General features: G+C 42.4%; 1 protein-coding gene and 1 long non-coding RNA gene across 2 annotated transcripts; one reads left to right on the forward strand and one right to left on the reverse strand.

The window, feature by feature from the left end:
- Positions 1 to 444: 444 nt before the first annotated feature.
- On the reverse strand, positions 445 to 19,814 carry LOC137840125 (uncharacterized). The gene is made up of 4 exons (XR_011086584.1): positions 19,664 to 19,814; positions 6,864 to 6,959; positions 4,956 to 6,582; positions 445 to 3,480 (listed from the first exon to the last, which is right to left on the reverse strand). It is a non-coding gene; the product is annotated as an uncharacterized lncRNA (long non-coding RNA).
- On the forward strand, positions 5,518 to 9,465 carry fgf17 (fibroblast growth factor 17). Its single transcript, XM_049716583.2, has 5 exons — positions 5,518 to 5,638; positions 5,735 to 5,771; positions 5,961 to 6,138; positions 7,108 to 7,214; positions 8,997 to 9,465. The coding sequence occupies exons 1-5, from the start codon at positions 5,607 to 5,609 to the stop codon at positions 9,297 to 9,299; spliced, it is 657 nt and encodes a 218-aa protein (XP_049572540.1). The 5' UTR covers positions 5,518 to 5,606; the 3' UTR covers positions 9,300 to 9,465.
- Positions 19,815 to 20,024: the final 210 nt, after the last annotated feature.

Raw genomic sequence — 20,024 nt, forward strand, 5'->3', positions numbered from 1 at the left:
CATATGGTGCAGATTATTTCTTTATACACACACGCACGCATACACACACACACACACACTATATATATATATATATATATATATATATATATATATATATATATATATATATATATATATATATAATGCATGCGTATCTACGAGTGTGTTTATAAATGTGTGTGTGTGTGTGTGTGTGCGTGCGTGTGCGTGCGTGTGTGCGTGCGCGTGTGTGTGTGTGCAGAACTTGGTGGTGAATGATCTGAGGAGTTGGGGTGGTGGTGAACGTTAGGGTGACACAAATGGCAGGGAGGTGAAGAGGTTGGTAACATATTTCTGAAATGCACAGATTTGTCAGAAGCGTCTATACCTAGAAATACAACCAGCCACTGTATGTTTCTTCTCTAAACATTTGCTGCTCCTCAAGTGAGTTTAAAAATATTGCATAAAGTAAAGGCCAAAATGTGCTATGTGGCTATTATTGAAAGTCCTCTTTTTATTGTATGCAGAGTCTGCTTTTGACTATTGGTGACAATGATGCGCATTGCTAAAATAATGCAATAATTGTTAGGTTTTCATAAAACATTAAAATACCTTTTCATTCCTCCCTAGTTAGTGACATCCAACCCACAACTGACAAAATATAATTATTTTTCCCTTTCCTCACTAAAATATGAATTTTAAGTAATTTGTTTATTCTTTTACTAACAGTAGGCCAATGAGCTGATTAATATAATGCCATGGGCATCCAGCATTTCATGATATCACTCCCCCTTAAAAACAAACAAAAAAAATTGTAGCTTTAATTACAAAACTCAGCCCAGTTCGGAGGATACACTCTTTCCGGTGCAGACTTTGCTGTCTTTAACCTAGATAGTCATCCTGACATTGTGAGAAAATTCCCATCCCCAAAAAATGCGGTGTAAAATTATCCATGGACTGGCTGAGTCTGCATGCTGAAAGTCAAAGGGCACACAGAAGGCAGACTTAACACCTTGTTAAGTTTTACAACTGGCTCATTTGTTAGTTCCACGCAGCGATTGCCCCAATGAGCTTTGAAGTGACCTTCCCGCTCAAATACGACTCTGGGTACATACCAACAGCATGCAAGCACATAAGATTGTTTTCAGTGACCAAGTACAGTTAATCTGATCACAAAGTCTTTTAACCTATTTTAAATACCGAATTATTTTTTAACTAGTATTGCTGCTTCACAAGGACATAGTTAAAGTACAATTTGGGGTTATTACAGAATGGTTATTTTGTACACCCAATATACTTAACTCCATTTAAAGTATGCAATAATTTCCACGGACAATCTCCAGCATCTTGAAAATATTATTTCAAGAAGAGTAGAGAGTTGTTTGGGAAAGGGAGACAAACTCCACATCGACTGTTCCTATTGGTGGAATTATATGGTGTCATTTGAAATAGTCACTGAAAATTTACCTACTGTTTGACACTACAGCATGAGGCATGTGACCAGAATTATTCAACTCAAGCTGTAGAATCACAACAAAAACATGTTACATTTACAATAGATACATTTTAAAAAGTTCCAACAGAAACCAACATGACCCATGTCGTTGGAAAGCACTCATACAAATTAACAAAATAGTGGCTTCACCAAAAGTGAACGAATGTTGTTGTTGAGTGATACACCTGAAAATTGTCAAAGTTGGAGAGGAGTGATGTTGACTGGTTTAGATAAAGCATACTGATTCCTTCCCAAAATGCATAAATGAATGTGTACATTGAAATACAAGTGACAAAGAATACAAGGCATTTCCTCAAAATATTAGTTTGTGTGTGTACACAAATGCTACCACCGTAGCATCTATCAGTAATAATAACAATAATAATAATAATAATGATGATAATAACACATAATAATACATTTGAACAGTGCTAGCATCTATCAATAACAATAATAATAATAAAGTTGAACTGATATGGTATCCCTTCATACATGAAATTACTCATGTCAAGTTAATATTTATATAGCCTTAAATCACAGAAAGGTCTCAAAGAGCTTCACATACCCACAGGTGACAAATATTAATGGCATCCCTGATCTCATGAATGACGATTCAATTCAACAGGCATTAGAAGCACGGTTAAATTAAGTCGTGATGTTTTGCCTGTTTTAGTATGCTCAAAAGCACAGTCTAACATTCTAAAATACTTCAAGGCTCCATTCGTCAGACTGATCGCTTTACTGTGTCAGTGCCATCATATTTTCACACCATTTTCCTCACTGCTAGCGTTACATTTCTCCACAATGACTGCATATTGTCACGTAAATTTCGAAACTGCTTTATTATAAAAATGCCACGACTAGCCACCCCCTAGATTGCTGGAAAACTAGTTTGTGCCAGTACAACAGTGCCAGATTTTCTTTTACAGGCTGCTGTACTTCCTGTTGGGTACTGTGAATGTAAAAAAAAAAAAAATGTTTAGGTCTATTCAAACCGCAAGCTTCAGGTGACTTGAGAAGAGCACATAGTGAATCCTCAAGTTCTTTACTTTTGGTTTGCTCGTTCATAAAATGGACCACCCAGTCCTGAACCTTTGCCTCTATTTTTGCAGGGTCAGAAAAAGGAGGCCAGTTGCTCTTTATGGTCGAGGTTTTTACGACAATGTCAGAGCTGATTGGAGACCACCACTTGTTACTACAGTTGTAGGAGCCCCATACCATAAACAGGCCTTTCTATGTGGAGTTTACATGTTTGAGCTGGGTCCTCAAACTTGCTCCCACTGTCCAAAAACATGTTAGATTAATTAAAGAGACTTTTTTGCTGGTATTTGTGAATGTGTTTTAATGGTTGTTTATCTCCATAGCCACATTTCCTCTTTGTGGTAAAGCTAAATTTTTGGGTCATTCTAATTCTTTTGTCTTCTCAAGCTGACATTTATATTATGTGTTTATATGAATGTTCCGAAGGATTTTAAATGTCACAATCAAACATGATGTGCCATGCAAGACTTTATGTCAACGGATTAGTTTTGGCTGAGTGAGATGCCAGCCAATCACCTCTAAGATCATTCACAATCCGTTCTGGCACACTGGCCAACATCAAATTTGTTCTATATTTGTTTCAAAGTCAAAGTCTGCTTTATTGTCAATTTCTTCACATGCCAAGGAGCAAAAATAGAGCAAGTGTGCATACAGCAGACAGTCAGAATATAGCGCAAAAGTACAGGACGCTACACAGAAGGGGGAAGAGAGTTCAGGATCCTAACAGCCTGGAAAATGAAGCTGTTGGTGAGTCTGGTGGTGCGGGAGCGCAGGATCCTGTACCTCTTCCCAGAGGGCAGAAGATCAAACAAAGAGTGAGCGGGGTGACTCACATCACTCACAATCGTGGTCGCCTTGCGGGTGAGATGGGAGGTGTAAATGTCCTTCAGGGAGGGGAGTGAAGCACCAATAATCTTACCAGCACTGTTCACTATGCGCTGCAGGGCCTTCATGTTTCCATTCCATAGTTAAGCTGTTGTCACCTGAAAAATGTATTGTCTTTACAGGCAGTGCTTTTAACATTCTTAACTGTCATACAAATGTAAATAAAATGTAATTGTTGTAAACTGTCTTTGGGCCTGGTGGTACAATCTTAATCTTAGCTCTGCAGTTCTAATGAAAACATTAGTTGTGAAATAATCAGTGAGCTCAGGTTCTCCAGTGTTGAGTTTGTATGTTCTCAACGTGCATGCATGGGTTTGCTTCCACTTCCAACCACATTCCAAAACCATACTTCCCAGGTTAATCAAAGACACTAATTTGCTCATACAGTAGCTGCCAAGTTTGTTTCCATCATATGTACCCTAATATTAACTGCCGACAAATCTAATCAGTTAATAAGTGGATGGATAATAATACTCTTAGTGAAACAGTAATTTATTGCCTGAAGAGGTGTCAAACTCATTTTTGTTGTGGATCAGTGTGGTCAAAGTGGTTAACAGTGTTTTCCTCAAAGTCCCTGGTTCAGAACTTGGTGCAGACCCTTCTGTATGGAGTTTGCATATTCTTCCAATGCTTTCTCTACAGGTTATCTGGCTTGTTTGTTCCAAAATCATGCATTTTAAGTTAATTAACAACTCTAAATTGCTCATAGATAGATACGTGTACTATATTAGTCAGTGACCAGTCCTTTTCTTGACACAACGTTAGCTGAGATTGGTTCCACCTCACCTATTTCAGGTGGGTTACAAAATGTATGAATATGAAGTTAACAAATTGGAAACAACTACAATACATTTAAATTCATAGCATTATATTTGGTATTAGTCCTTAATGGGGTAGTAGAACAGTTGCCTTATTTTGCTGCAAGCTACGTATCTGGTTCTCACTCAATAATTTTGAACAGTTGTCTTCATCTACGTATACCTGTCCTGTGATTGACTGGCAACCAATCCTGACTGTATTTTGACGACTCAAAATCAACTGGGATGGGCTCCAGATCTCCGTGTCCCTGAATACGTTAAGCAATAAAGCAAATTAATGGATGGGTAGATAATTTGAGTCAGTCAATGTCCTACTTGAGGCTAACTTTTTTTCTGTTGTGTTTGGTTTAGTAGGTCTATCTTGTATGGCACGTCAACATTCCACACGAGGGCCTGATCTGAGATTACAACCCATGTCTCTGCATTTATGCTTATCACTAGGGCTGTCTTTTGCTGTTTTTAAGGTAAGTAAACATTAGGATACTGAGTTATACTACTCACATATTTAGATATTTAGAGTGATGACACTTACGACCGTATCTTTTCTATTTCTTCACAAATGGCCTTCATGGATCAATAAACTACTGCAATTATGATAATCTTTTTTTGAGTTTCTCATCAGTTCCCTTTGCCTCCTAGCAGGGGGAATGATTATGTCCTATTCTTCTTTGGATGTTGATTGCATATTATGCAAGGATGAAACAGGCCTTTTGTCCACATAATTTGTTTTAATGTGAACTGGAAGTGTGACCGACCTGTTAACGTAAGATGAAAGGGAAGTGTGGTGGTAGTAGTAGGAGGAGTCTGCTTGCCACACCCATGTCTCCTGCTTTTAAATACAATGCAATACAAATGAGCGTGAAAGCTTGATGGGAGGGACAGTTTGCGCTTGTATTTGAGGAAATTAATGTGTAATTAAAGCAACTGTTAACTTTCAAACTTTTACAGTCTCACTTTCATTTTAGGAAAATGTGATTTTTCTGAGTACCCACTAAAGAAAGTTTTCAGGGCGGGACTTTACCTTTCAACATAAAAACAAGAAGAAAACAATTTCGACAGAGTGAAGTATTTCAATGCATGGGATTTACCCACACAGGTCTCTACTAGGATCAGTTTTATTTTATTTGACACTTAGCCAATGTGAAATGTCACTTTATCTGGACTAAAATGGATGTAGTTGGATGGACCTTTGAGGAGTTAGATGGATTTTTGGAAGAGGACTCCAACACTCCATCAACTGGATCAGGTTTTTGACACATCTGAAGGGAAATCACAGTTCCGATTGCAGAGACTCCGATGGTGTGAATGGACTGGCGTGGACTGCTTTTCTGGGTTAAATTTCCGGCATCCATTTAGGACATATCTTCCTCAGAATCCACTTCTTTATTGTTTTCAACAGGGGGAGAATGTATGGAATAAACGAGCGTTATATTTACATGTAAGTATACCGTGAACCTCATTATAACTCTTTGGTTTTAGTCTTGGCTGTCAGTAAATTAGAATATTTTAACTTTCTTTAAAATCTTTTCTGCAGATCATTTCAGTTTGTCATGCTTTGGAGCTATGTTAAGGTAAGAATCTAGACTCTAGCCTTTCATTATTCATTTTTTATGTAATCTAGACAAACATTTCATTTGATCAATTAGACAGTTCAGTTTCAAATATATATTAACACAACTTGAATAACCTCAGAGGTTGACTAATCCCAATTTAGATGGAAAAAAATTACAGATTTTATTTTTCCCTTTGCAAAACAACAGGGGGAGAATCATCCATTTCCTAATTTTAACCAGTACATGAGGACACAGGGCGCAGTGACGGACCAGGTCAGCCGCAGACAGGTCAGGATTTACCAGCTCTACAGCCGCACCAGTGCAAAACACATCCAGATTCAGGGCAAAAGGGTCACCGCCACAGCTGAGGATGGAAATGTCTATGGTAAGAGCTTTCTCACTCTCTGACTTTATTCTGTTGGACCTATATACGACATTTTACATCGAGCAACAAAACATTATTAACCCAGAAGCATTAATTCACAAGATTAAAAACATTGTTTTAAACGTTTGTATTTCATGCTTAATATGTACTACTGTATAACTAACTATACAGCGAAAGTATACAGTCTATAATTTTGGAAGCTAACATAATAAATATGACATAACATAACAAATATGGAATCGAGGGATTTATGACTCGAGGAACATTATGACTAGACAACATTTTTATTTAATTAATTATTTGACATTGAATGTATCTCACATTTATCAGTTAATGTATGGTTGAGAATTTTTAGTAATTTATTAAATACAAACAATAGATCAATTCCACTCCTGCTGAGTAGGCTTTGTCCTTCGGCACAGTCAGGTTTCACCTCTAGCCATCCTGTAAAAACGCAACCCCCGCTGCATGTTAACACAACCTAGCTGCTGTATCCACAAAGCTATCGTCTAGCAAATTAGTGGCTGATAAGCAAAGTCATTTTATATGGCCCCAATACACAAAGTTATTGCAATTTACAAATTCACAACTGCCACAATTTGCAGCAAGTTGAAATGCATTAACAACTTAAGTTATTTGGTTAATCAAGTGGCTTAGCTGTAGATGAAAGACAGGAATCTACTGTATGTGTACTTTGTCCATTACCTACCACTTTGATTACCTACCGGTATGAGTCAAGCTGGTTTTGCCACCCAACAGATTGTGCTTTACGTGTCCAAGGGCATATTGTTTCAATACACACCACAAGCATGCCATTGGCGCTTGAAAGTAAAAAAAAACAAAAGAACAAGCCATTTATCCAGATCTAATAGATTCGGAACTTCCATCTAACTGAGCTGTCCATGACAACTTTCAAGTTTGTACATAGTGATTCAAAATAATATGTACTTTTTTACATTTTTTTTGCAGCTCGTCTCTTTGTTGAGACAGACACTTTTGGCAGCCGTGTCAGGATTAAAGGTGCAGAAAGTGGACGGTATCTCTGCATAAACCGGAAGGGAAAACTTGTTGGAAAGGTACTCTTATGTATGTATGTTATGTATGTATGTAATGTAAATTGAGGCCGGCTGGGCTTACATATAAGATATTATTTCTTATATGTCGTAGCATATTCTATCTACTGTATCCCTCCATCCATCCGTCTATCTGCTTAACCGCACGCCCGCCCAATCGCCCTCCTGCCCGCCCGTGCCTTTGTCTGTTGGTCTTTCGACTGTCTGTCATTTGTTGTGTATTTTCGGACTTTTAAAATTTTATATATCACTGCCGTAGACAGAATCTCCGTGTTGCCAAAATAATCACTTTTATAGGAGAGGCACAGTTAAAACATATAGATAGAATATCATATAGGTTTAGAACACCACTCGTCTAAAATGGCTTTCTGATTAATATTGCATTTGTGGAATGTGAAATATTGTTTAAAATTTGTAGTATAGTAAGAGTAGTTTTTAATGAATACAAACAGCAAAACATCATGGTTCCCCTTCCGAAGCCATTGTCTTCTACAAAATCATTAGGATAGCTCTTAAAATAAAATTTTGTGTCACAGAACATGGCAGTGCCATCAGACTGACGAGTGTTTATGTCATTTTGTACAGATAGGACAGAAAGCTAAAAGTTTGATGACTGAAAGCTAAATGTTGTGTATGCTGAAGCTTGATTGAAAGTGAATTTTACTGTTTGCACTGTAATTTGTTGGCAAATAATTTCATTGTGACACAGGAAAGAAACGATAGCTTTGGATAGCACAAATAAAAAAATATAAAATAAAAACAAGTAGAAATGTGAACATGGGACAATCTCCCAAGGGAAAATAGTAGATGCACTGTCACACACGGGCAGGGCTTAAATACACAAGGTAACAAGAGGAAGCAGGTGACAGACATTACGGTAACGAACGGGTGTGGCTGAGGGAAGTTGCCGGCCGAGCGTCTCTGGCACAGATAGATAAAAACAGGTGGATTTTGTTGCTTAATTCATATTCCACAACTCAATATTAACCAGAATACCACATTCAGACGAGTGGTGCCGCACAGAACATACTATTGTAAGAAAGAAAAAAACAAACAAAAAAAACTGAACCTTCAACCATTAACATTGTGAACAAAAGGTGAAAGACAATTTCAGCACTAGATTGGTTAAACACACACGCATGCACACACACATGCATGCACAAACACACACACACACATACACACGCATACGCATACGCATACGTACGCGTGGACTGACTAATAGAATAGATTTGTCTAAATCAGTGGTTCCCAAAGTGGGCGGTACCGCCCCCCTGGGGGCGGTGGAAAGATCTGGGGGGGCGGTGAGGACGAAGGGGGCGGTATGGGGCGGTGAGGACGAAGGGGGCGGCAGTCCGAAGTCAGAAGTTGAAGGGGGCGGTAGGGGGGCGGCAGTCCGCAGTCAGAAGTTCAAACGTTTGTTTGACGACAGTAGGACGAGTCTGTCGACGGGGGGGGGGTGGCGCTAGGAATTCATTGGGGAGCCAAGGGGGCGCTAGTCTGAAAAAGTTTGGGAACCACTGGTCTAAATTATGAAATCTAACAAGTTTCAATATAGGTTTCAGCCTGACCCACACGATATGTAGATATAACTGTGATAACTGCTCAGGTGTTCCTGTACTCTGACTTGATTTGAAACTCATAGATGAGTTTTTATGAGTAAATATTTGATTAATACAAAGAATATTATTCCTTCAAAGAAACCTCTCTCTCTCTCTCTCTCTCTCTCTCTCTCTCTCTCTCTCTCTCTCTCTCTCTCTCTCTCTCTCTCTCTCTCTCATGCAGCCCAGTGGTTGTAGCAGGGATTGTATCTTCACAGAGATTGTACTGGAGAATAATTACACAGCTTTTCAAAATGCCAAGTATGAGAGCTGGTATCTCGCATTCACAAGAAAAGGGAAGCCACTCAAAGCCTCCAAGACAAGAGAGAACCAGAGAGAAGTCCATTTCATCAAACGGCTCCACACAGGTTCACCACCCTTTCCCAATGCTGACCAAAGCAAACATTTTGAGTTCATTCGATTTCCAGTCACACATCGAGCAAAACGGAACAAGAAATCATGTACTTTTGCAGCAAAAAAGAAGTGAACTGGCAACAGCCGTAACATTTTTAAAAAAAGAACTATGGATTTTTTGGTACATTTTATGTAAAATATGGTTAGCATGTCACAAAATAAAATAAAATGTTCAGTTGTAAATACCAGTTGTAAATACAGATGTTGACTGAAGCAGATTAAATATATATTCAACTCTCCGGAGTGTCTTTGTTGGAGAATGTTCAAAGTCAAAGTCTCCTTTATTGTCAAATCTTTCACGTCAAGACATACAAAGAGATCGAAATTGTGTTTCCTGCTATCCCACGGTGGAGACAAGACATATTACACCCAATTGGTCCACAAACAAACAAAACATTCAAGTAAACAATACAAAAAGTAAAAATAAGAAGGCACATACAATGAATAAATAACAGCAACTTTATATGCTTATACTTATATAAAATATAAGCATATTTTCACTGCTGTTGCACTCAACGAGACACTAAGACTGGTCATCTGAGTCCAATGTTCTTTTTATACAAAATAAAAACTCTTATCAGTGACGAATACATCGTCACACAATTGCAATGTTTTGATATATACTTGTATAAAATTTATTGTAATTCAGTCGAGTGAACAAAATATATTTTGATAGGTTTTTTTTTTATTGTATTTGTGTTTTCGAGTAAGGCGGCTCGGTGGGTAGCACGTCCGCCTCACAGTTAGGAGGGTGCGGGTTCGATTCCACCTCCGGCCCTCCCTGTGTGGTGTTTGCATGTTCTCCCCGGGCCCGCGTGGGTTTTCTCCAGGCACTCCGGTTTCCTCCCACATTCCAAAAACATGCTTGGTAGGCCGATTGAAGACTCCAAATTGTCCCTAGGTGTGTGTGTGAGTGCGATTGGTTGTCTGTCTCTGTGTGCCCTGCGATTGGCTGGCAACCAGTTCAGGGTGTCCCCCGCCTACTGCCCGATGACGGCTGGGAAAGGCTCCAGCACGCCCGCGACCCCCGTGGGGACTAAGCGGTTCAGAAAATGAATGGATGGATGTTTTTGAGTATGGTGTTTATTCTGTGGGTCGCGATGGATGCTTTTACATACAAACCAGATTTGGTTGAAGTTGGGAAATTGTGTAAAATGTAAATAAAAACAAAATACAACAATTTGAAAATCCTTCTCAACCCATATTTAATTGAATACACTACAAAGACAACATATTTAATGTTCAAACTGATAAACTTAATTCTTTTTTGCCAAATAATAATTAACTTAGAATTTCATGGCTGCAACACTTCCAGTAGAAGTTGGGAAAGGTGACAAAAAATACAGAAAAAGCTGAGAAAAGCTCATCAAACACCTATTTGGAACATCCCACATGTGATCAGGTTAATTGGGTACCATGATTGGGTATAAAAGGAGCCTCCCCAAACATGCTCAGTCATTCACTAGCAAGGATGGGGCGAGGTTCACCACTTAGTCCACAACTGCGTGAGAAAATAGTTGCACAGTTTAAGAACATTTCTCAAAGCAAAATTGCAAGGAATTTAGGGTTTTCAAATTCTACGGCCCATAATATCATCAAAAGGTTCAGAGAATCTGGTGAAATCACTGCACATAAGCGCCACGGCTGGAAACCAAGACTAAATGACCGTGACCTTCAATCCCTCAGACGGCACTGCCTTAAAAACTGACATGAATGTGTAAAGGATATCACCAAATGGGCTCAGGAAAACTTCAGAAAACCACTGTCAGTAAATACAGTTCATCACTACATCAGTAAGTGCAGGTTAAAACTCTACCATGCAAAGCAAAAGCCGTTTATGCACAACATCCAGAAACGCCGCCGGGTTCTCTGGGCCCGAGCTCATGTAAAATGGACTGATGCACAATGAAAAAGTGTTTTGTGGTCTGATGAGTCCACTTTTCAAATTGTTTTTGGAAACACTGGATGTTGTGTCCTCCGGACCAAAGAGGAAGCACACCATCCGGACTGTTATCAACGCAAACTTCAAATGCCAACATCTGTGATGGTATGGGGATGCATTAGTTCCCATGGCATAGGTGACTTACATTTCTGTGAAGGCAACATAAATGCTGAAAAGTACATACAGATTTTGGAGCAACTTATGCTGCCGTCCAAGCGACGTCTTTTTCAAGGTGATGTAACGAAGTGGTAAACATGCCCATTCCCAACTTCTACTGCACGTGTTGCAGCCATGAAATTCTAAATTAATTATTATTTGAAAAATAAAATAAAGTTTATGAATTCGAGCATTAAATATGTTGTATGTATTTTGGTTTTATTTACATTTTACACATTTTCCCAAATTCAACTTCAAGGAAATACAATAGGGAGTTTCACACTTCAAGTGTAAATGCACCTGTGCGTGTGTGTGTCTAATTTTCGAAGAATCCCACCCAAAGAACTAAGTGAACCCCATTAATAATGTAATCACTAATGTGATTAACTAATGTTATGAAAAACAGTTGCAGAAGTAAAATATTAGGTTTGCTTTAAGTAACGTTGATGTTTTCAACTGTAGTTTCACTATTTTAAACTGTGGCTCCCATGACAACTTTAAGAAGAAATCTACTTACACACACACGCACGCACATGCGCGCACACACACGTACACACACACACACACACACACACGCATACACGCACACACACGAATTAACAAAAAAGCAGGCAAACAATTAAAATTGATCGCGAACAAAAAAAAAAGTCAGGAAAAAAATCACCCCGAGATCACTGACGGACTAGAATGTTAAAGTTAAAAGTTAAAGTCCCAATGATCATCGTCACACACACATCTGGGTGTGGTGAAATTTGTCCTCTGCATTTAACCCATCCCCATGTGATTTTGATCCATCCCCTGGGGGAGAGGGGAGCAGTGAGCAGCAGCTGTGCCGCGCTCGGGAATCATTTGGTGATCTAACCCCCCAATTCCAACCCTTAATGCTGAGTGCCAAGCAGGGAGGCAATGGGTCCCATTTTTATAGTCTTTGGTATGACCCGGCCGGGGTTTGAACCCACAACCACAATGTGACGTGACAATGGCGACCGCGTGGTTTCAGCGGCTGCAGGGAGGCTGTGCACAAACGTGTGGCTCATATAGGATTTTTTCCGTGATGTTTGTGATGATTTGATCACTTTTATACACTCGTAAAAAGGCTGTGGACCGCTGTTGTGCGGCTCCGCTTTGCTGGGCGGAGGGATATTTCGACATGGTCACTGGGGAGAAAAGTGGCGTGTTGATCGCATGTCCATCCACCAGGCAAATAGTGCCGTATAATTCACACAAAGAAGAGACAGAACAAGATCAAGATGGACATTACTGAAAGTAAGCTTTCATATAAAAACCGTCATTACGGGGGACAAAAGAAATGCATTTTATACCGCGTTTAAGTTAAAGGCAGTCGATTTGGCCCATTGTTGGTGACATCGTGTTGCATCACCCTTTTCTTTATTTCCCAGTCACGCCTACTCTGGAGCTATACGTGTAGCTCACTAGTTTAATGTAACTTAGCGCTTCGTGCATGAATAAAATTAGCATGAACAGACCCTCATCATGGAAAATGCTAGAAGAAATGCATAAAAGCGACGACGAAAGAGAGACTGAGAAAGAGTGTGTAAGGAAGAATATCTAACGCTATTGCAATCGGACACTGAGGAGGAAGACTTAAATGGTTTCAGTGCACAGGAGGAAGATGGAGACGATGAAGCTCTTTTTTTAACTTTTACTGGTGTGTTTTTTTAACCAGCCCTGTAAGTGCTGTGCTACCGTATTGCTGCCGTGTTACCGCCGCGTCTCAGTGACTTTTACCGGTATGTTTTTTTGAATCCAGCCCAATTTGTGCTGTGTTACTTCCGTGTTGCTGCGGTATTACTGCCGCGTCACAGGCAGTGTTTGGAAAGAAATGTTATGGTATGTTTTTTTTTTTTTTCTTTCTTTGATGGCGCCGCTTGAGTGGCAGCCTGTTACAGCAGCTCTGACCCTTCTTCCCATCTTTTAGTGTTTTTTCTATGTTCTAGTGAGTTTTTGTTGTTTTCTCCTTATCACGTTGTTGATTAGGCTAGTCCGCGGCTATGGATATTCACATTGTAACATTTATAGTTTGCTCCTGACTGCTTTTGGAACTTTTTGGTGCGGTGTCGGGTGATCCATCCGTTGTCTACACCCGCGATCAGCTATTAGCCTGGCGCCACACACCCCTTCCCTGCGCGGTGCGGCCGGTGACCCCCAAGGAGATACGGCCACGGAGAAGAGGATGCCGAGCGGGAGTAAAGCGCAGGCAGCAGAAGAGACGGTTTAAACCGTGCTTGCCGTCGGTCATCATGGGGAACGTAAGATCTCTTCAAAGCAAGATGAAAGAGCTAACGGCGCTAACCCAGATGCAGAGGGAATATCGGGAATGCAGTCTCATGTGCATCACGGAGACGTGGCTGAACGATCTCTCGCCCGACTCACACTTCTCCCTGGATGGATTTCAAGTGGTGCGGGGTGACAGGAGAGCTACGGAGAGCGGTAAGAGGAGGGGAGGGGCACTTGCTGTGTTTGTGAACGATAGATGGTGCCATCCTGGACACGTCAGTATTAAGGAGCAGCTCTGCTCCAGAGATTTGGAGTTGTTGGTGGTTAGCATGCGACCATACTACCTCCCGAGGGAGTTTTCACATGTTATTGCTATAACTGTGTACATCCCTCGCTCGGCTATTGCTGCTACCGCTACGAACCGGATCCACATTATCGTTTCTAAGCTTCAAACTCAGCATCCCCAATCCCTCCTCCTCATCTCCGGGGACTTCAATCATACTTCCCTGGCCTCTTCCCTCCCCACCTTTACGCAATATGTAAATTGCCACACCAGAAACAATAGAACTTTGGACCTGTTGTATGCTAATGTCAAGGATGCATACACCTCATCCCCCCACTTGGTCGCTCGGATCACAACCTCGTCCATCTGGTCGCAGACTACACCCCGGTGGTGAAACAGCGTCCACCTGAGAGGAGGCCTGTGATGTTGTGGTCTGAGGAATCTACTGCCAGGCTCAGAGACTGCTTTGAGAATACAGACTGGGAAGCTCTCTGTAGCCCCCATGGCAGTGACATTGACAGCATGACCCACTGCATTACGGACTACATTAATTTCTGTGTGGAGACCACTGTGCCCTCCAAGTTGGTCCGGTGTTTTCAAAACAACAAACCCTGGGTGTCCTCCGAGATAAAGGCTCTGCTTATTTAGAAAAAGAGAGCCTTTAGTTCGGGGGACGTGGTGGAGCTGCGTAGAGTCCAGACGAACCGGACAGTGAGTAACTGCTGTGTGCTCTTGTTCACTGAGACTTGGTTGACTGTCAACATTCCGGACTATGCTGTGCATCTGGAGCAGCTAGCGTGCTATCGAGCGGACCCGGCCATTGTAAAGGGGGTAAAATCGCGAGGAGGAGGAATATGTGTCTACATCCGTGACGAATGGTGCCAGGACTCTGTAGTTGTATGCAAGTACTGCTCGCCACTGGCGGAGTTTGTGATCATTAAGTGCCGTCCTTTTCACCTGCCAAGGGAAATTACTGCGATTCTGCTAGTCGCGGTATACATCCCGCCTTCCAACATTGAAAGTGACAGGATCACGGCTCTTAGTGAACTGTACCAGGCTGTCAGTGAACAACAGACGCCGCACCCTGACGGTTTCACCATTTTCGCTGGGGATTTTAATCATGCTAACCTAAAGTCTGTTTTTCCGAAGCTTCACCAGCATGTTAATTTTCCAACACGTGGTGACAGTTTCCTGGTCCTGGTCTACACTACACATAAAGGAGCTTTCAAAGCCACCCCCCTCCCCCATATTGGACCTTCTGACCATATCACTGTTATGCTTATGCCCGCATACAGACAAAGAGTGAAATCATCCAGGCCGGTTCGCAAGCGGGTGAGAGTGTGGCCTGAGGGTGCCTCTGATGCTCTTCGAGACTGCTTTGACGCAACTGACTGGGAAATGTTTAAGCAGGCAGCCACTTGCAACAATCAGACGGACATAGAGGAGTATACTGACTCTGTTTCCTCTTACATCATGAAGTGCATTGATGATGTGACCCACACAAAATACATCGTCACTCGGGCTAACTGGGAGCCATGGCTGACAGGGGCTGTCCTCAGGCTGCTGAGGGCCAGAGACAAAGCCTTCAGAGCTGGGGATGAGGCTGGCTTGAGAACGAGGGCCAATCTGTCCCGGAGCATCAAGGAAGCGAAAAAGGCATTCTCTTGCAAGATTACCACTCACTTCAAAGACAGCAGGGACGCACGGAGCATATGGCAAAGCATTCAGACCATCACGGGCTACAAGCCCGCGCTGCAGAGCTGTGAGGGCAACATCGCTCTGTTCAACGATCTGAACCGCTTCTTTGCTCGCTTCGACGCTCAGAACAGCACTTTCCCGCTGAAGACCCCTCCCCCTCCTCACGAGCAGCCCCTGTGCCTCTCTGCCGATAGCGTGAGGAGGACGCTTGCCGCTATCAACACCCGTAAGGCGGCGGGCCCAGACAACATCCCAGGTCGAGCGCTGAAGGACTGCGCTGAGGAGCTGATGGGTGTCTTCACAGACATCTTTAACATTTCCCTGCAGCAGGCCATTGTCCCATCATGTTTCAACGCTGCCATCATACCTGTGCCGAAGAAACCTGCTCCATCCTGCTTCAATGACTACCGCCCCGTGGCACTGACACCCATCATCATGAAGTGCTTTGAGCGGCTTGTCATGGAGCACATCAGGTCCATTCTCCCCCCCACCATAGACCCCTTCCAGTTTGCATACCGAGCCAAACGGTCCTCTGAGGATGCCATCTGCTCTGCTCTCCACTCAACCCTCACCCACCTGGAGGGGAGGGACTCGTATGTGAGATTGCTGTTTGTGGACTTCGGTTCTGCATTCAACACCATTGTACCACAGCGACTCATCTGCAAACTCGACAAACTGGGCCTCAGTACCTACCTCTGCAACTGGCTACTGCACTTCCTTTGTCAGAGGCCTCAGGTAGTACGTGTTGGCGACAATATCTCCGCCAGCATCACGCTGAGCACGGGGGCCCCCCCAAGGCTGCGTGGTCAGTCCACTGCTCTTCACCTTGCTGACACATGACTGCACTGCGACTTACAGCAGCAATCGCGTGCTGAAATATGCCGACGATACGACTCTGGTGGGTCTCATCACCGGGGGCGACGAGACTCAATACAGGTCGGAGGTCGACCTTCTGGCCACGTGGTGCAGGGACAACAACCTCCTGCTGAACGTCAACAAGACCAAGGAGATTGTTGTTGACTTCCGGAAGGGTCGCACCCAACACCTGCCACTGACCATTGACGGTGCTGTGGTGGAGAGAGTGAGCAGCACCAGATTCCTGGTTGAATGCAGACCTCTCCTGGACCACCAACACTGCATCACTGGCGAAGAAAGCTCAGCGCCGCCTGTACTTCCTGCGGAAACTCAGGCAAGCAAGTGCTCCTCCGGCCATCATGACCTCATTCTACCGTGGCACCATTGAGAGCGTCCTCTCCAGTTGTATCGCTGTGTGGGGTGGTAGCTGCACTGAATACAACATGAGGGCCCTGCAGCGCATAGTGAACACAGCTGGTAAGATTATTGGTGCTTCACTGCCCTCCCTGAAGGACATTTACACCTCCCATCTCACCCGCAAGGCGACCACGATTGTGTGTGATGTGAGTCACCCCGCTCACTCTACAAAAGCCTGCGCTCCCGCACCTCCAGACTCACCAACAGCTTCATACTCCAGGCTGTTAGGATCCTGAACTCTCTCCCCCCTCCACCCTCGGCTGCACAACGTCCTGTACTTTTGCGCTATATTCTGACTGTCTGCTGTATGCACACTTGCTTCATTTTTGCCCCTTATTTATTTATTTATTCATTTATTTATTTATGTTATTTGTTTATTTATTCTTTATTCATCGCTCTTATTTGTTCATTGTTTGTGCCTTCTTAGTTTTACTTTTTGTGCTGTTTACCTGTATGTATATTGTGTAATATGTCTTGTCACCGTGGGATAGTGGGAAACGTAATTTCGATCTTTGTGTGTCTTGACATATGAAGAAATTGACAATAAAGCAGACTTTGACACGGCCATTGTTGGATATGTTTCGGAGGGGAACGATCTGGAATACAGGACGGTCATCAAGGACTTTGTCAGCTGGTGTGAGCTCAACTTGCTTCAGCTGAACACCAGCAAGAAGAAGGAGATGATTGTGAGCTTCGGGAGGACAGCACCCCACTTCACTCCGGTGAACATCCAGGGATCGGACATTGAGGTAGTAGAGAACTACAAATTCCTGGGTGTTCGCCTTAACAATAAACTGGACTGGACTGATCACACCCACGCCCTGTACAAGAAGGGCCAAAGTCGCCTCCACCTGCTGAGGAGACTGAGGTCCTCCGGTGTGTGCAGGGCTCTCCTGAGGAACGTCTATGACTCTGTTGTGGCCTCAGCCATCCTCTACGCTGTGGTCTGCTGGGTGGGGGCAGTACGGACCGGGACAGGGGGAGACTAAATAAGATGGTAAGAGAGTGAGCTCTGTCCTGGGCTGTCCCCTGGACTCCATAGAGGTTGTGGGTGAGAGGAGGACGTTAATTAAACTGAAATCCATCATGGACAACACCTCTCACCCCCTCCATGACATTGTGCGGTCCCTGAGCAGCTCCTTCAGCAGCAGACTATTACACCCACGGTGTAGGAAGGAGAGATTCCGCAGGTCCTTCATTCCCACTGCTGTCAGACTATACAACATGCGTAGCAGCTGATCATGTGTTTCGTCTGTACCGCTACTAGTGGCACTTGTCTTTGTCCTTGTCTGTTATTTATCCACTTGTCTCTTGTATTCTTGCACTCTTGTATGCTGCTGTGACAAGTAAATTTTCCCGCTGTGGGATAAATAAAGTTCTATCATCATCATCATTATTAAAACTTTAAAAAGGCTTTCTGTGTACCGTCTTTCTTTGTAAATAACTCGCGTGCACACTTCCGTGTTGCTGCGGTACTACAGCTGCGTTACAGGCAGCGTTTAGAGAGACATCTTAAAGTATGTTATTAAAACTTTATAAAGGCTTTCTATGTACTGTCTTTCTTTGTAAATAACTCGTGCGCACGTGCGGTTTATAGTCCGGTGCGGCTTATATAAGAAAAAAAATAAAATATTCCCGAATTTTACCTGGTGCGGTTTATAGTCTGGTGCGGCTTATAGTCCGAAAATTACGGTAAATGAATTGGCCTTCACACTTGAGTAAAATGGAATGGAGTGGCAATTTTATTGACAATGTACTGTACATGTATTATGTTTGAGGCAGTCCAACAAAATCCCGGACGATTTTTGAAATTCTCCCCGGACATTTTTTTAGGGCTCAAAATTAGGACAAGAGGACATCTGGTCACCCTAACGTACGCCATTCGGAAACTGCAGAAACTGCAAGCCTAGTTTGAACTCTGACATAACCCGAGTATGCAACAGTGGGGAGGGAGATTATGCTTCTCTTTGGGAAATCTTTATTTTATAATACATACAGTAGTTTTTAAATAAAATGTGTATGCATTTATACACCTAAATATTATTATCAAAGCTATCTACTGCAATTTCACATTAGATTGGTGGTTTGAAATGTACTTTTATTATAATTATTTTAATAAACGTTTACTTTAAGACTTGTCTGGTGTTTAAATGTTTTATTCCTTGTTTTTATTTTTGCACATGAAAACAGACAAATCAGACATTTGGTTAACAGCTTTATATGACAATACGTATGAGTGTTATACGTTATGTTATATGTGTTGGTGTCCCCCAAAATAACAAATGTAGGCATATTGTGTAATGAGGTCACCTAATGGCCCAATGTCTTTGTTTCAAAGTCTTTTTATTTATTTCCGTATTTTATTGTTGTTTATATTTGTGTGCATTGTGCAATAAACCTATATAAACAGCAAGTCGTCAAATACACATTCCTGACACGCGATAATACAAAAAATGCATCATCTTTTCTCAGGTAATTTGAGCTCACAAACGTGTGTCGGCTTGGATAACAGTAGTGCTGTCTGTCACTCACTCGTGAATCTTCGCGAACGACCAATCAGCAGCAAGCGTTAGATGGAAGAGGGACTTTACCGAATATACTGCTACGTTATTTCCGTTCACGTAGGATTTAGTGACGCAACTTCCCGTTCAAGAACCAGTCAGGGGGACGGCTGTCGCTGATGGCGTAATGGTACACTCGCCTGTATTGTGAGCAGGTACCCTCTCGCACATGACGGTGTGTAGGTGTGATTGGGAATAAATAAATAAATAAAAAAATAAAAATAAAAAAAAAACGAGTCAGTGACGCAATTTCCCGTTCACGACCGAGTAAGTGAGTGTTGTCTTACCTTTGCCATTCACCAACGAATCAGTGTGTGGGGAGGGGGGCGAACGATTCGGCGAACGATTCTTTTGAGTGAACTCATTCTAAAGATTCAGTTCACTTAAAAGAACACATCACTACTCCATGTACGCTGCAGTTGAATAAGCCTTGGCGCGGCGCGAAGACGCAGTCACCCTGCAAATGTAGCCTATAAAAGGTGCAGATCTTACATGATGCGTCCAAATTCAGAGGCTGCCTCCTCCGAAGGAAGCGTTTTCGGCTGGGTGACGTCACATCTGGGTGACGTCACGTCTGAGCGACCTTACCGCACGTTGTTACTAAATTCTAGAAAGAGAGTTGGCAGACCGGGTCTTTTCAGAGGTTCC

Source organism: Syngnathus scovelli, chromosome 3 (genome assembly GCF_024217435.2).
Source record: "Syngnathus scovelli strain Florida chromosome 3, RoL_Ssco_1.2, whole genome shotgun sequence".
NCBI classification, from domain to species: Eukaryota; Metazoa; Chordata; class Actinopteri; order Syngnathiformes; family Syngnathidae; genus Syngnathus; species Syngnathus scovelli.

Excerpts from the sequence above, each read along its gene's own strand:
- fgf17 (XM_049716583.2), top strand. The coding sequence starts at position 5,607 with ATGTATGGAATAAACGAGCGTTATATTTACAT. Across the intron at positions 5,772-5,960 it reads TGCTTTGGAGCTATGTTAAG|GGGGAGAATCATCCATTTCC; the intron begins GTAAGAATCTAG and ends GCAAAACAACAG. Across the intron at positions 7,215-8,996 it reads AGGGAAAACTTGTTGGAAAG|CCCAGTGGTTGTAGCAGGGA; the intron begins GTACTCTTATGT and ends TCTCTCATGCAG.